We start from the raw sequence: 15,174 nt of genomic DNA on the forward strand, positions 1-15,174 counted from the left end.
TTATTTTTCTTTCATTAAAACTTCCTGAAACTTCTGTGGGTACAGAAACCACAAACTGATCGGCAGAGAAAATGGAAGAGAGGGAGAAGCAACCAGAAACCATTTGGGGCCCGTTCCCTCCCTGCCCAGGTTTCTTCCCCCAAACCCCCACGGCTCAGCCCTAATCCTGCTGGGAAATTTGCTGCCTGGATGTGCCCTGGCGGGTACCCCCGCGCCACACGCTTCTGCATGTGCCTTTATCCCTTCCTCACAGACCCTCAACTGGCACCACTCAGACAAGGAGAAAAGGAGAAAAACAAGACAAAAACAGAACCCAAAAAGCACACAGGGTGAAGTGGGGAGACACCCGGCTCAGGCGCCTCAGTAGTGTGCCTCCTCATGGTGGTAGGGGGTGCACTCTGGGGCCTTCCCCAGGCCTGGGCAGCCACCTGCAGCCGCTGAAGCCCCGTCTGCCACTGGGCCTTGAGGGCAGTACTTGGGGTCATATATCTGCCGGCCCGAGCCAAAGACCTGGCCACTGTGGTTGGCTCCCTGTGTGTAGCCCATCTGCAGGGACACGAGGAGTTGTCACACTTGTCAGTCCCCAGCTTGGTATCGTAGATGTGCCGTCATGCCCATCTGCCTGGCACTCTTGTTCGTGACTACATGGAGGCCGATGTTTGAGTGGTCCATGGGTGGCAGGACATGGTTCTTGGGGTCGTATAGACGCCTTCTTGTGCCATAAGTCGTCATGCTCAACTGGCTGGCACATGTGTTGGTGCCCATCTGGAGCCCAGTGACGCACTGGCCCGCCTGCATGGTGGCATCATCGAAGTTGTGTTCTTGCTTCTGTATTTGACGTCGATCTTCAAGCCACGCTGCAGCCCCTTTGTCTTTGGTCTTCGTGGTCAGGGCAAGAAAAGACACCTGCACCTGTGTTATGTTCCCGCTCTCAAACAGGTCCATGAGGTTCATGCTGTAGTTGACCATGGCCTTGATGAAGGTGGACAGGTTTTCCAGCTGATGCCAGTTCTGCATGGAGCGGTTGATCTTGGGGACTGAGCCCAGCTGCAGCTTACTCATGAGTGTGCACAAGATAATTCTATCTTTCAGAACCTTCTGGAAGTCGGGCCTGATACTGAGGCCTGTGAGTCCCTCTACCCAGCTTCGGAGCTCCACCTCCTTCTGAGGATCATATTTGGACAGGAGCCAGTTCTTGACCTCCACCAAGAGCCCATTTGGAGGGCCCCTTGTTAACTGCTCGAGTTCATGGCTGGCAGGCTGTAAGGGAGACTTTTAAAAATCTGATTCTTAGTCAAATTGGGTTGATAATATGATAATGGTTTTGACTAACAGAAAATAATTTAAGCAAAGGCCCCATATATACCTAAAAGTAGAACATGCTCAGGAAAACTTATTTACAAGTATTTTATCTTCCACTTAATCATTCATTAAGTTTTATTCATTGTTTAAAATATGCTGACACTCTACTAAGCATGCTAACTGCACTCATTAATTTAATTTTTACACCAACCCTATGAGGTCTGGATTGGTGTTAAACCCATTTCAAGATGGACAACTGGAGCACAGAAAAATAACTTTCCAAAGACAGTTAGAAAGTGATGGACCCAAAATACAAACCCATTTACTTTTACTCCAGAACACATTCTTAACTGATCTGCTAAATGGTAGCAGATTTCAAATTAAATTCCTATGTTTGAAAAAAACATTTTCTTCTTTCACTGATCCACAAACTACTTAGAATATTAAACCATGTATTAAAATGAGCATAGTAAGAGTATTTTATAAAATGATTCCTGTCTAAAGATACTTATGCAAGATACTTATGCAATCATTAAAAAGTAAAAACATTTTTTTAGATTAAAAAAATTGGTAGGATTTTAATAGACAGGTATTGATACAATACTTAAGAAAAGACAAAGTCAAGAGCACAGGAGAAGAAAATTCATACTATACTTGGGGAATAATAAGATGTTCTATTTTTCTGGAGAGTGTAGTACACAAAGTATTCATAAGGGACAGAGCTCTTAAAGGGGTTTGGGTCCAAATCATGAAGACCTTGGAAGCAAGTTTAAGAAAATGGGACTTGGATCTTTTGAGAACCGGAGATATTTATGCTTTTGATTAAGACAGAGACTTAATCCTAGATTAAACGTGTGATTTGTGAATATTATTTGGTAGCATCTTATAGTATAAATTGTCATGAGAAAGATTCAGTTCAGAAATTAGCATAGTTCAAAACCAAATTCTTTATTGTGAAATAAAAATATATAAATAATAACAGAAATTAAAAGTCAGGGTTCTGAAAGTAAAAATTTGGTTGTATAGAACTTTCCATTTCTAAACATTCAAGTTATTAAAAAAAACAAATCTTAGAATCTTTGATTAAATTGAGGATGGGTATTATTGACTAGATCCTCAGAACATTTACTAATTTTTATGAATGTCTTGTATTTCTAGGATCTTTTCATATTCATGGAAAGCACATTAAGAGTAATATCCCTCTTAATCTACGTTGATTTAATCAGTAAGAAAGAACTTTTTAATATGATTAAGGTATTGCCTAATTTCAAATATATTTTTTCATCACCAAGAGATACCTTAGGTCATTATTAATAACCTTATTCATAATTAATATCTAAATTTAAGCAACTTGGTGAAATAGTCCAGAGCAAAAGCTCCATTATATTGTGTACATTTTACTTTTAATAATAAAATTAAAATTATTTTGAATATACTTTTTTGTGAAACATGTAGAGATTCACGGCTTCTTTTAATTGTTCTCATTCTTGAAATTATTTATTTCTTAGGAGACAGAGTTTTGTGGGTTTTATAATTTCATCCAGTACTTAGTATAAGGGCACTGGAGATAGTAATTGCAAACCCTGTATATAATAATATTCCTAAATTCTGCAAGAGGTAGCCAGGAGAGTTTTTACTGTCCCATCACCACCTTCCAAAATTTGAAGTCCACAAAAACTGGGTTTCCCAAATACATGACTAAGGGCTCTTCTTAGAAGATAGGGTTGAACAAAGGCTGTCTTGGAAAGTTGCGTCTTGAGTTCCAACATAGGAATTTGCACTATTGGATGTAGGTTTTTGTGTCTGTAATTCAATCTCTCCTCTGCACTCCCCAAACACTCCGTGCTATTCATTTTCACACTAGACCAGATCTTTCTGTCCACTTGTCTCTAAAGCAATTGTGAACACCTTGAGGGAGTTTCTTCTTCTTCTTTTTTTTTTTTAAAGATTTTATTTTTTTATTGGACAGAGAGAGACATAGCAAGAGAGGGAACACAAGCAGGGGGAGAAGGAGGGGAAAAGCAGGCTTCCCCGCGGAGCAGGGAGCCCGATGTGGGGCGCAATCCCAGGAGCCTGGGATCACGACCTGAGCCGAAGGCAGACGCTTAATGACTGAGCCACCCAGGCGCCCCGAGGGAGTTTCTTCTAATTGCAGTATTTCAGAGGCAAAAAATTGTACCTGGAACTCAATAAATGTATACTGAGTGGATGAATGAAGGGATTGCCTGGTTGAAAAACGAGTACGGATGGGAAAAGTAGGGTGAGAAAGCTAGAAGTAATGCATTTTTCAATACACCTTGGTTTCACCAGGATTCACAGAAAAGCCAGAGACAACTTTATCAGTTAGTGAAGAATTTTATTACTGAAACAATATTTCTTTTGTCTTACGCCACTGCTTCATTGAATTTTTCTACAAAATCTGTGTTGCAGCTGCGTTGCCTCTGGCTAGAGTCAAGTGGTAAAGAGAGGCCGTAAAGAGCTCCTCCGCTTGCCTTTTCAGTTGCTACTTGAGCCCTCACTCTTTTTTTTTTTTAAGATTTTATTTATTTATTTGACAGAGAGAGACACAGTGAGAGAGGGAACACAGCAGGGGGAGAGGGAGAGAGAGAAGTAGGCTTCCTGCGGAGCAGGGAGCCCGATGCGGGGCTCGATCCCAGGACCCTGGGATCATGACCTGAGCTGAAGGCAGACGCTTAACGACTGAGCCACCCAGGAGCCCCGAGCCCTCACTCTTGACTGAGAACCCCACAATTTGCCAGGCCCTCTGTGCGCTCAAAGTCCTCAGGGTTCTTTCTCTAACACTATTTCAGTTTCCCAAGGCTATAAATATTATAGGTATGAAGACAGTGCCAGGGGATTATGTGGAATTTGTTAACATAGGAGTTTATTTCCGGTTAAGTTTCTGGGAAAATTTGGACACCACCTGCCCAAGTGAAGTACTCGAGTGAGGTTCTAGTCTCAAATCCTAGTGCAGAGCCCTTGTCAGCGAAGATTGACTAAAGAGGAATGCCTTTTGTCTTTGCTAGAGGCAGGAGGACCTGCACACCAGAGAGCTTTCCTTAAACAGACCTGGCTTCATTTTAGATGGTAGGCATTTCCAGGACTATAACAAGAGATCTTGTGTCCAATAGGAAGGAATGACAAAGGGGAAATTTATGGCTGGAATTTCCCCCCACCCCCGATTGAATTCCTGTACTTCTTGGACTACTTTAGGAAGGAAAATTTAAGAGGAGGGTTAAAACAGATATTTGTTTAGGCTTACCTGGGTACAGTGAAAGTTCTGCCCAATATCTCTTCCTGAGTATGAGGTTGAAGAGCCTTGAATATACTTCACCAAGAACTCTAAGATAATCTTATGTGGACTGTAGAACAATTATAGCTTTATGGACTGTAGAACAATTATAGTTAGGTTAAAAAGGGACACAGTCTTGGAGATAAAGCCTCTTTAGAATAAGAAATTTACAGAAGCCTAACAATATATGACTAGTCTGTTACAACAAGTCAGAAGGGGAATGTGCATTATGGCTAAGTGGAAGTTTCACAATAAAAGGAAAATAAAAATACTCAAAAAAAAAGTTTATCTTATGAGACAATGAAATACAACCTATGGAAATTTTGTTCATTTTGATGGTTGAAGAATTACAAAGATGTATAATATACTCCTGCTGTGAAAAGAAAAATTGAGGGTTAAATTAGATAAAAGATGATGTATGTAAAGTTGTTTTATAAGTGTAAATTTATAATAGTTCCTAGTTAGTTCCATTGTTCTATATGTTCATCCTTATACCAATGTCATACCCTTTTGATTATTATAGCTTTATAGCAAACCTGGAAATCAGTAAGTTAACTCCTTCCCTTTTTTCTTCTTTTTCTGAATTGTTTCTAAGAAGTCTAGGAAAAAATATTTGTAAAACAAATACCGAGTAAGGGACTTGTATCTGAAATATGTGTATTTTAAAAACCTCTTACAATTCAATAGTAAAAAGACAACGATTTGACAAATAAGCAAAAAAAACTGGGCAGGTTCTTCACAAAAAATAATTAGGTCAATAAATGATATAAAGATGCTCAACATTATTACTTAATATAGAAATGCAGATTAAAATGGCAGTTAATAAGTTACCACTGCAAATCCATTAAAATGGCTTAAAAAAAAAACAACAACGGACAATACCAAATGTTAGGAAAGATACTAGGATGCTAACCATCACTGTTGGGGATGCAAAATGGTAAGCTATTTTGGACAAGAGTTTCAGAGTTACCTATAAAGTTAAACATATAGTGGAGACCCAGGAATTCTATTGTAGGTATGTATTTACCTCATAGAAATGAAAACAAATGTCCATAAAAAGACCTGTACTCAGTGAGTGGTTCAAGCAGTTGTATTCATAATAGACCCAAACTGGAAACAACTCAGATGTCTATCAACTGAAAAACGGGTCGACACGCTGTGGAGAATTCATACAACAGAATGATACTCAGCGAAAAAAAGGAATGGGCTGCTAATACATCTTATAACATGGATGAATTGCAAAGGCATTATGTTAACAGTAACATAGTCAGACAAAAAGGACTAGACACTGTATGGTTCACTTCATGTGACATTTTGAAAAGGCAATATCATAAATCAGAAAGTGAATCATTTCTGGGGCACCTGGTTGGCTCAGTCAGTGGAATATGCGACTCCTGATCTTGGGGATGTAGGTTTGAGCCCCACGTTGGGTATACAGATTACTTAAAAATAAAATCTTAAAAAAAATGAATCATTTTTGCCAGGGCCTGGGTATGGGCAGATAAGGGACATGAGGGAAATTTTTTGGGTGATGAAGATAAATGTATTATATTTTGATTGTGTTGGTAGTTACACTACTACACACATTTGTCAAAACTCATCAACTGTACCCTTAAAAAGAATGACGATTTTGTATGTAAATTATACCTCAATAAATATATTAAAATATATATTAATCGCTCTTTAAAAATTTATTCTACATTGTGTCTTCCCTTAGTAAAACTATGCAACTGTATCTCTCCCTGTCCCCCTCTACCCATATTTTTTTCTTCCAGCTTTCTTCTTTCCCATCTTCCAGATTTGCCTCCTCAGACCACTCAACACACACAAATATGTGAACTGTGAACATGATTTCGAGTTTTTCTGAACATGAATCTTTTAAAAGCAAGTCTTGAAAATCAGTGTCTCCCTGTGATAATTAATGCCCTATTGGGTAATTTTCCAGGTTCTCAAGTATCAGGTAGATACGATGGAATGTAACTGGAATTTTCCTAGTTAATCAAGGGTTTCTGTTGGTTCTCCTAAAAAGAGACTGACCACTGTCACTAACCATTTTCCTTGAGCTTAATCTGCTTATGGAAGGGGAAAATGGGATAGAAGAGTAAGAAAATAATTTTGTTTAAAGATAGCAAGTAATCTTAGCTGATTTTAGAAACAATATCTTAGCATGATAGGTCCTCTTGCAGAAAAAATGCACGTATTCATTTTTTTCATTTGCATATACATTTATGAGGTTCGTGGACATTGTGAAGACTACAGAAAATGGGAGAGAACTCTCTCTGTGGGAGCAACAAAGACCCTTGAATGTTCCTGAACATATCTTTCTTTAGTGCCTCCCTAAATAGGATCAAATACATTGATAAATAGTGATGCTTACCACAAGGACAATGACAACTTCTTTTCTTAATTGAGGTCACATTTCAAAATGTAGTTTAATTTTTGCTTTCTATTTCCTAAGTAACAACAGAGAGCAGAAATGAGAACGTGATGCAATTTGAAAAACATGACATTAGGAAATGAATGAAAACTCAGATGGCACTTTCAAAGTTGTTGCCTTGCCTTATTTGATTTTCTACAGATGTCGTTTGTTCTCAGCGGTAGCCACCTGGCAAATAATCGATGTGCAACCGTGAGTTTGCACTGCCAGAGATGGGTTTTTGTTTTTTTTTTTTTCTGAGTCCTCACTGATTTTGTAGAGCAACAAAATGGTATGACCAAGGGCCTGTATCTTCCCTGTAACTAGCATTTTATTTGCCTCAGAAATGTTTTTTTATAAAAACTGATATGAATAAATATTAGCAATAATTAAAAGGGAAAATACATTTGATCTTAAAAATAGCAGAATTTATGCACTTTCGTATATGGAACACACCCTCAACTTCCAAATATGCATGACGATGGTGAACAAATAGTTTTTGAACCCCACATATTGACAAGTAAGATACAAATAAATGGCTTGACATCTAAATAAGCCAATTTCTTTCCCCATCAACTTTTTTAAATCAACACTGCTAAAAATAGCAACCAATTAGAGCAACTAGTCAACAAAAGTAAATAAGGACTGGATATATTGTTACCTCTGATGCATTCTCCTGTGGAGTTTCTCCTCACTTAAATTGTAAGTAAAAAGTAGCCAGAGAGATGGGGCATTGAAATTTCTACAAGGAATCAACCCCAGCTGAACAAAACAATAGTTACCTCAGCTATATTTTTGCTTAGGATTTCCTTTTATCTTTGTTGAATAGCTTTACCCAATTACTGATTTTGTGGTAGAAAATTGGAGTGACACGACATAGCTCTTACTAAACCTAAGAGGGCTTACTGACTTATTATATTCCTTAGGGTGACTCTTTAGGCATTTTCTACAGCTCTGCAAATCCTCATTCTTTTCTTAGTAGATTCCATACCTCTTGCTTTATAGACCAAAGAAATCACCACTTATGTGCTATACGACTTGTGGTAAATTCCTTAACTGCTCTGTTAAAACTTTAGTTTCCTCATCCCTAAGCTGGGGAGAGTTTATAGTATATATCACATATGTTTCTTGTGGGGTTTAATGAATCAATAGATGTAAAGTGTTTAGACAGTGTCTGGAATATTATATGGGACAATGTGTTAGTTGTTGTGCCACTCATAGTTTTCCATCTTCACTCACACATTTGTTGGATCTCTCAAAATTTCTCTTAAATTTTCATCCATATTCTCTATTTTGCTGTCTTGGAAAAAGAAGACGCTCTTCCTTTCTAATGTAATATCAAGCTTAATTTAAAAATGTTTTTAAAGGTCTGATGATTTGATGACCCAGAGCACACCATCCATTCGTGGTTATTTTCCAAGTATATTTTAAACTTCTTGACCTAGCATCCACCATTTTTATCTATCTGCCTCAAATTTATACTTACCAATTTTCACAGAATAGGCTCTTTTTACTTTCCCACTTCAGTGTCATTGCTTTTTCATTTCTCTGCAATGCTCTTCTCCTGTCTGTCAATCACAATATTCCCTTATTCAGCATTCAAGCAGCATTCATAGAGTATTATGTGCCAGACACTTTATGTGGCTGAGATAATTACTCATCATTTAATAATAACATATTCCCCCACTTTTCCCTACCAACTGGTATTCAAGGGAATCCATGTGACTTGTCCTAACCAGTAGGTTTTTAGCAAAGCATAGAAGAGGGGGTTTAAATTTCCATGCACGCTTGATCACACTATGGGAAGCTCAGAGGTCTTGTATTCCAAATGCAGCTACAAGGTGTTGGAATTTCCATTAGCCTGGGACCTTGAATAATGGTAGGGATCATAGCTCCCACCAATTCACACTGGACATGTATGATGAGCAAGAAATATACTTTGTAATATAAAAATACTGATACATTGAGGTTGATGTGTTACCACAGCAGATTCCAGACTGTCCTGACTATTTTAGGTGCTGGTCATAAAGAAATGAAAGACAAAGTTGCTACCCTCAAGGACCCAAAGGGTAGAACTGTGCTGTCCAAAAGGGAGCCACCAAACACATTTTAAATTTAAATTAGTTAGTATTAAATAAAATTTAAAGTTCAGTTCCTCTATTACACTAGACATATTTACTTCAAGTGTTTAGTAGCTTTATGTGGCTAGTGGCTCTCTTATTGGGCATCATATGAATATTTCCATCTTCAGAGAGTACTATTGGACAGCACTGGTCCAGAAGAACGGATAGAGAAGAATATAAACTATTCCAATACAATTTTATAAATGATAAGTGGAACAGTAGATAGAGAACAATATGAGAAAAAGTGTTGGAAAATAGAGTCTCAAAATATGTTATTTTTAGGGTAATTGAGAAAAATGGAAGTAAATGACACATCACTCTTTAATTTTTTGACTGTACCTTATTCTTTAATTTTTTAACATTTAAAATCATATTGCAGTTTTAGGAATTTATTTAATACATATATGAGAACATGTATGCAATGATGTCTACAGAAATGTTGAGTGCAGCAATGATGTTTTAATACCAATGTCTGAAAGTGCTAGAGTCAACTGCCTGCTCCCCTGTTTAGACCTGGAAATATGAATTATGACCCACCCATGGAATAGGATCTTAGGTGGTTTTTAACCTAAAATGAATTGGAGTGTCTTCCTGGTTGGGATCCAAGCAGCAAGGAATGAAAACAATCACCACCATCACAGAGTGTGTAGAAAGAACTGTGGACACTAAGAATGAAGCAGAATCTGAGCCAGTTGTGAAGCTCTGGATGTTTTGGAGTTTGAATTTCTCTAGAAAAGAAACTCCAAGGAGGACTGATTGGCTCTTCTATTTCTAAAACTATGGCCTATTTTCAGGGATGAAGTACAGGGATGTTGCCATAAACATCTCTTGGCAGGAGAAGGAATGTCTGGACACTGCTAAGAGGGACAATATGTGTGAAGCTATTTGCAGATGGCCAAGTAAATGTTAGCAGGTGAACCAGCTCTATGTCTGGACACAGAGAATATTAAATATGTATTTGTGTAAAGGAACTAAAATATAATATGAGGCAAAAGGCAAAAGAGGTCACATCAAAAGGAACATAAATGGATCAGAGAGAAGAAGATTTTTTAGGATATTTTAATCTTCAGGAAAATTTACCCAGAATGGGCAAACAGAGTCAACAGAGTAAGTAAATTAAGATCATTTCTTGACAGATGAAGTAGGAATAATAAAAACACTGCATGGGTTAGCTCCAGTGAAAGTTTGTAGTAGGCATAGTAATAAATTTCATCTTCTCTTGTGAGAGCACTCACAAGCGGGGGGAGCAGCAGGCAGAGGGAGAGGGAGAAACAGGCTCCCCACTGAGCAAGGAGCCCCATGCGGAGCTCAAACCCAGGACCCTGAGATCATGACCTGAGCTGAAGGCAGACGCCTAACCACTGAGCCACCCAGGCACCCAATCTTCTCTTTAATTTTACCTATATGTGAATAACACTGGCTTACAAAGGCAGTGATGCCTCAGGACATTTAAATAACCTTCATTTTCTATGTTATGGAAAGGAATCCTAAAAAAAAGCAAGCACTCACTTCACCCCGCATGTATTTATTAAGTTGTCAATTTAGCTACTTGTTTTAGTGAATTGAGTTTAATTTACGAAGTTGAGGGAATGATTTTCCGAATATTCAGCCTCAGTCAATTTTTGAATATTCACTGTGTACTAAAGTACTCTGAAACAGGAATCCTCAGTGAACAAAAATTGCAACCCTCTTGTGGGTAAGGGCTTTAAGGCTTCCGTGATTTGCTATTAGTGGTTTTTCTTCTCTCTCTCTATTTTTTCCTCAGACATCTCTGATTTCAGGGTTTAGGCTATACAATAAATTATTTCATATACTCTCTCCTGGACATCTTCCAAGCAAAATGCCCTCATTCTGCTATTTTGTACAGTCTATGTAGCATCTCGTGATTTTATTGGATACATCAATTGTGCAGAGCATTTGATTGTGTATGGGCAAACACGACCATGCAATTTCTCCGGTTTATCTTCTGTGTAATGTATCCTTTAAGCAATCTCATAAATAAACCCAGCCATTTCCTCAGCTTGTCCTCCCTTTGCAGGAGCATGCTGAGAGCAAAATGTCCAAAATTCTTTTTCACAATAATTTTACCCACCCTCAGGACTAGATGGGCAATTACTTCTCCTTTGAATTAGTTTTGCACTGGGTTCTGTGCTGGTTAACATTTACAAATGTCTTCATTTACTTAGTCTTTAAGCCCAGGAATTAAATCTGAGCTCCTGAAAACATTCTGCCAGCCCGGCATATCTGTCTTACCTTGAATCTCCCTGGTCTTAATTTCATGACTCCATTATATGGCACTTAATATATTCACCCAGGAAAATCTTGGCTACTTAATACATATAGGAAACACATCATTCTGATCCACTAACTGGGTTTTCTGACAAGCTGAAGATACGCATCTATGAGCAGCAAACTCTTAAAATTAATTTTGAATGGAAATCATTTAAAATGTATTATGCTTTTCTTATGCCTGGTTATAAGATACTAAAATTGGAAATAGATGGGACATAAGAACATCATTACTAATACCATTAACCGGAGGGTACTAACACAATTTGTTTTTCTTCAAAATTGGCAAAATCTGGGCAAAATCACTTTGGGAGTCACTAAAGATTCTGGGGCTTCCTGTAGACCTATTGAATCACCTTCTCAGAAGCCACTTGAGTGTGTGTGTTTCAGGGAAGGAGGGTGGGCTTTGAGAGGGGCTGCTGGGAGGTCTGCCCCAGTGGAAAATGGGGACTACTGATCTGATTCTGCAGCCTTGAGTCGGCCTCTTCCAGCGTTGCTGTTTTCTTCCCCGCTCTAAGGCGGGCAGCTATCGCTGCTCACTGTTGCCAACATACCAGCTAGGAACAGCCATTCCCCTGCTGGCTAACGTAGCCATATTCGAAAAAATGATAAATACTGCAGAAACGATACATTTCTTTGCAAAGTCAGAGTAAATATTCTGTCCCTGTAAGCCCAAGGGGGCTCTTCTGTGCATGTGCAACCGATTTATGCAATGGGCTGGTATAGACACAGCTTTATTTTGTCTTCTCACTGCCTTAATCACAGCCTCTTAAAGTCCCCTTTCTGCCCTTGGGTGGCGTTTCGGGGATATACTCTAATTTAGGGGTCACTCTCAGATATTAAAATATCTGACCCAATGTAAATCAATATTTTAATTTTGCATTCAATGTAAAGCTTTCCCTTCTCACCCTTTGAGGTCTGACCATATGCTATAGGCCCAGCAGAGAGGAAGGGGTGGGTGTGGGGGGCTGGAATTTGGTCTTTTAGTTTGCTCTATTCCAAATGCCTCTTCTCTCATCCCTATCCAACAATTTCCTATTGTGTTTCTCTCTCTCTCTCTCTCTCTCTGTGGTTTTGGCAGGTGGCCATATTTGACATATTTCCTACACCATATTAGCAGCTTCTTTGAATTCCAACACCATTTCTTTTTGTGGGGGATTTATTTCCTAGAAGATCTCACATCACCCCCATGCCCTGGCTTTATAGATAAGGGGAACTTCCCTTGCCCTGGGAAGCATTCTTGGGTGCCCTCCAGAGTTTCCTTCTGGGCCACTGGAAAACTTACAAATTCTTGTTCCACAAAACAGGGGAAGTTCAGGTCTGCTAACACTTTTGCCCTTCCACTTGCCCTGTCTTCCATTATAGGTTCATTCAGCCAGGTTTTGAGTTGAGATCTTTTCTAGAGAAGGTCAGATACCTGATTTTTTCTTCCCTTCCAAACACATACTTAGAAGTATTTTCTCAACATGTTCATTCTCTCCCTACAAGTTTCTGCAGCTCAGCTGTGTCTCTTTCATGGCTGACAACTCTAAACTCTATGAGTCATCTTAGAGGGGGCCCTCACTTTTTTAAAGTGTGGAGGAGGAGCCTGCCTCCCTGGGAAAGGGAGGGGAGGAAATGCCATAGCAGTTTCTATCTCTAATAAATCTCTAGCCTTCTTTTACCCCACCTGGAGACTTTGCACAGGTACTGATAATGACCAGCTTGGCCACCTCTTATCTTAGTAAGTTGTCTGGAACAGGTGAGCCCTCTTCAGAGTGCTGCGCTGTGCTTTTTACCCTTTGCCCTCAACTTTGCAGCCTCAGTCAATCCCTCTCGATCTAGACAAATAGGAATAGTCCCATAGAATATCTGGTTGCAAGTCTGTTGTGTGAACTGAGGAGCAATTGCTTTGTAATATCTGTTTTAGCTGCCCAGAAACTTTTTTCATTGTGTTTTATTCTTTATCCTGGTGTATTTTAGGTTTACAACCTGCAACAGTGGTATGTACCCAGTTTTTGATGAGTGTAGTGGTGTAGGCTGCCCTGTATGATTTTTTAAATATTTTAGATTTTAAAAGCTAATTATAAGTGACTCACTGAATTCTAAAACTTCTTGTATTTTAATCAAATAAATAAATAAGTCCTTAGCATTGTTTAAAAAAGGCATTCAATATGTATTTATTTATTAATATCGTATGAGTTTTTCCTATGTAAATTTTTCTTCATCTCACATGGCAATTTTTCAAGAGCCGTGCCTTGGTACTACCTATGTTGAAGAAGAAAGAGATTGAAATCTGGGTAATAAATTCAAATGCTACTTGACCACCCACTAGATATGAGATTTGGGGAAAGTGTATTTCAGCTTCAGTTTCCATTTTTAAAGGACAATACCTATTTACCCTGTTTGTAAGGATTAAATATTGCAGTGAATACAAATTTTCTGGAACTTAATAGGAGACTCATATATATTAGCACCCTTCACTTACCCTTCAATTACTCCTCCCTTATTTAAGACATTCCACTCTGAGTATTTTCTTTGAATTTGTGGTGGTAATTTCTTACTTTCAGAATAACTGATCTTTCAGAACATGTATCACAAAACCTACAAATCAATTACATTAGCCACCCTTCACTCATTTGTATTATATTATACTGAGAGTCCTTAGAGAACCATAAAAAAATATATGCACTTGCCAGAAGCAGTATTGTTGCTTTTTCTAATTCCTTCTGAATTCTATGATGTAATTAATCTGAGCTTGGTGCTCTGTCAACTTCAATAATCCTGACAACCTTATTACACTCTCCAGCAGAGAGATAAGTATTAAGTGAGCACCTGAGGGAATTAGATTCTACTGTCATCATTACCAGCCAATGTTTTTAGAAACCATTTCACCCCTTTGTGTATATGAGAAATTGTATATTAAACTGAGAATGAATAGAACTGTTGTGGTGTTTGCCAACTCATTCTTATAACTGGGGGCAGGGTGGAGGAGGAGAGCTAGTGAGGATTCTAATAAGGAAGAAGAAAATTAAACTGCATCTGTGTAGGTAAAACCAAGAGTCTATTTTCATTATTAAAGCTGTTTGTCATTGCAACAACCACCGGTTGTTGCCTCATGGAAGTATTGTACGCCCCTGCAGTTTTAGCAAACAACATCTCCTCAATTTTGCTGTGCTGCTTTTGACTTGATTGCGGGATGGTAATGTGATTGGCTACCTGAATAATAATAAATTTTGGCTTGCAGATTTGAACAGCGAAGTAAAAGGATGAGGAAAATAATGGTGGTGGCTTACGCCCATGTTAAATTTATGCAAAAATATGGTTAGCCAAATGATGAACAGATGCAGCTGAGTATTTCCATCATTTTTGTTAAATATCCTGCAAATGATTCTGGCTGGTTATACAGGAAAATTGCATCAAAATGAAGTGTGTACATGAGTAAAATATTAAGGACTGATCTCCATTTAATGGGCTATAGATAATGCAGCTCTTTTTAGCCTCCAGCTGTGGAAACAACTTACTTTTTCTGGGAGGGAAAAAAAAAAAGCAGACTTCCTGTTTTGTTTTATTTCAATATCATTTTCTATTTACTTATTTTTTCTTTCCTTAGTTTTCGGACATCTCTTTCAGGAGTATCTCCAACAAGTACTAGGAACCAGCACTTGGAAACTTCATTTAGATTTCTGGTAAGGTGTTTCATTCATGAGTGGTGGATGCCCTGGAGAGAAGCCTGTGAGGGTCTCAGTGCCTGAAGTACCCTTGATGAAGGA

The 15,174-nt window shown here is 38.4% G+C and overlaps 1 protein-coding gene across 1 annotated transcript in view; it reads right to left on the minus strand.

Annotated features, from left to right (window-relative positions):
• Window positions 1–360: 360 nt before the first annotated feature.
• The window catches only part of LOC116642572 (calponin-2-like), a 33,912-nt gene continuing 19,098 nt past the window's right edge, over window positions 361–15,174 (minus strand). Inside the window, 4 exon segments of the mRNA XM_032421065.1 lie at window positions 361–557; window positions 560–609; window positions 611–1,272; window positions 4,565–4,664. Of these exon segments, the coding sequence (XP_032276956.1) occupies window positions 361–557; window positions 560–609; window positions 611–1,272; window positions 4,565–4,664 (1,009 nt within the window).

This window comes from Phoca vitulina, unplaced genomic scaffold (genome assembly GCF_004348235.1).
Source record: "Phoca vitulina isolate PV1807 unplaced genomic scaffold, GSC_HSeal_1.0 scaffold23, whole genome shotgun sequence".
Classification (NCBI taxonomy): Eukaryota; Metazoa; Chordata; class Mammalia; order Carnivora; family Phocidae; genus Phoca; species Phoca vitulina.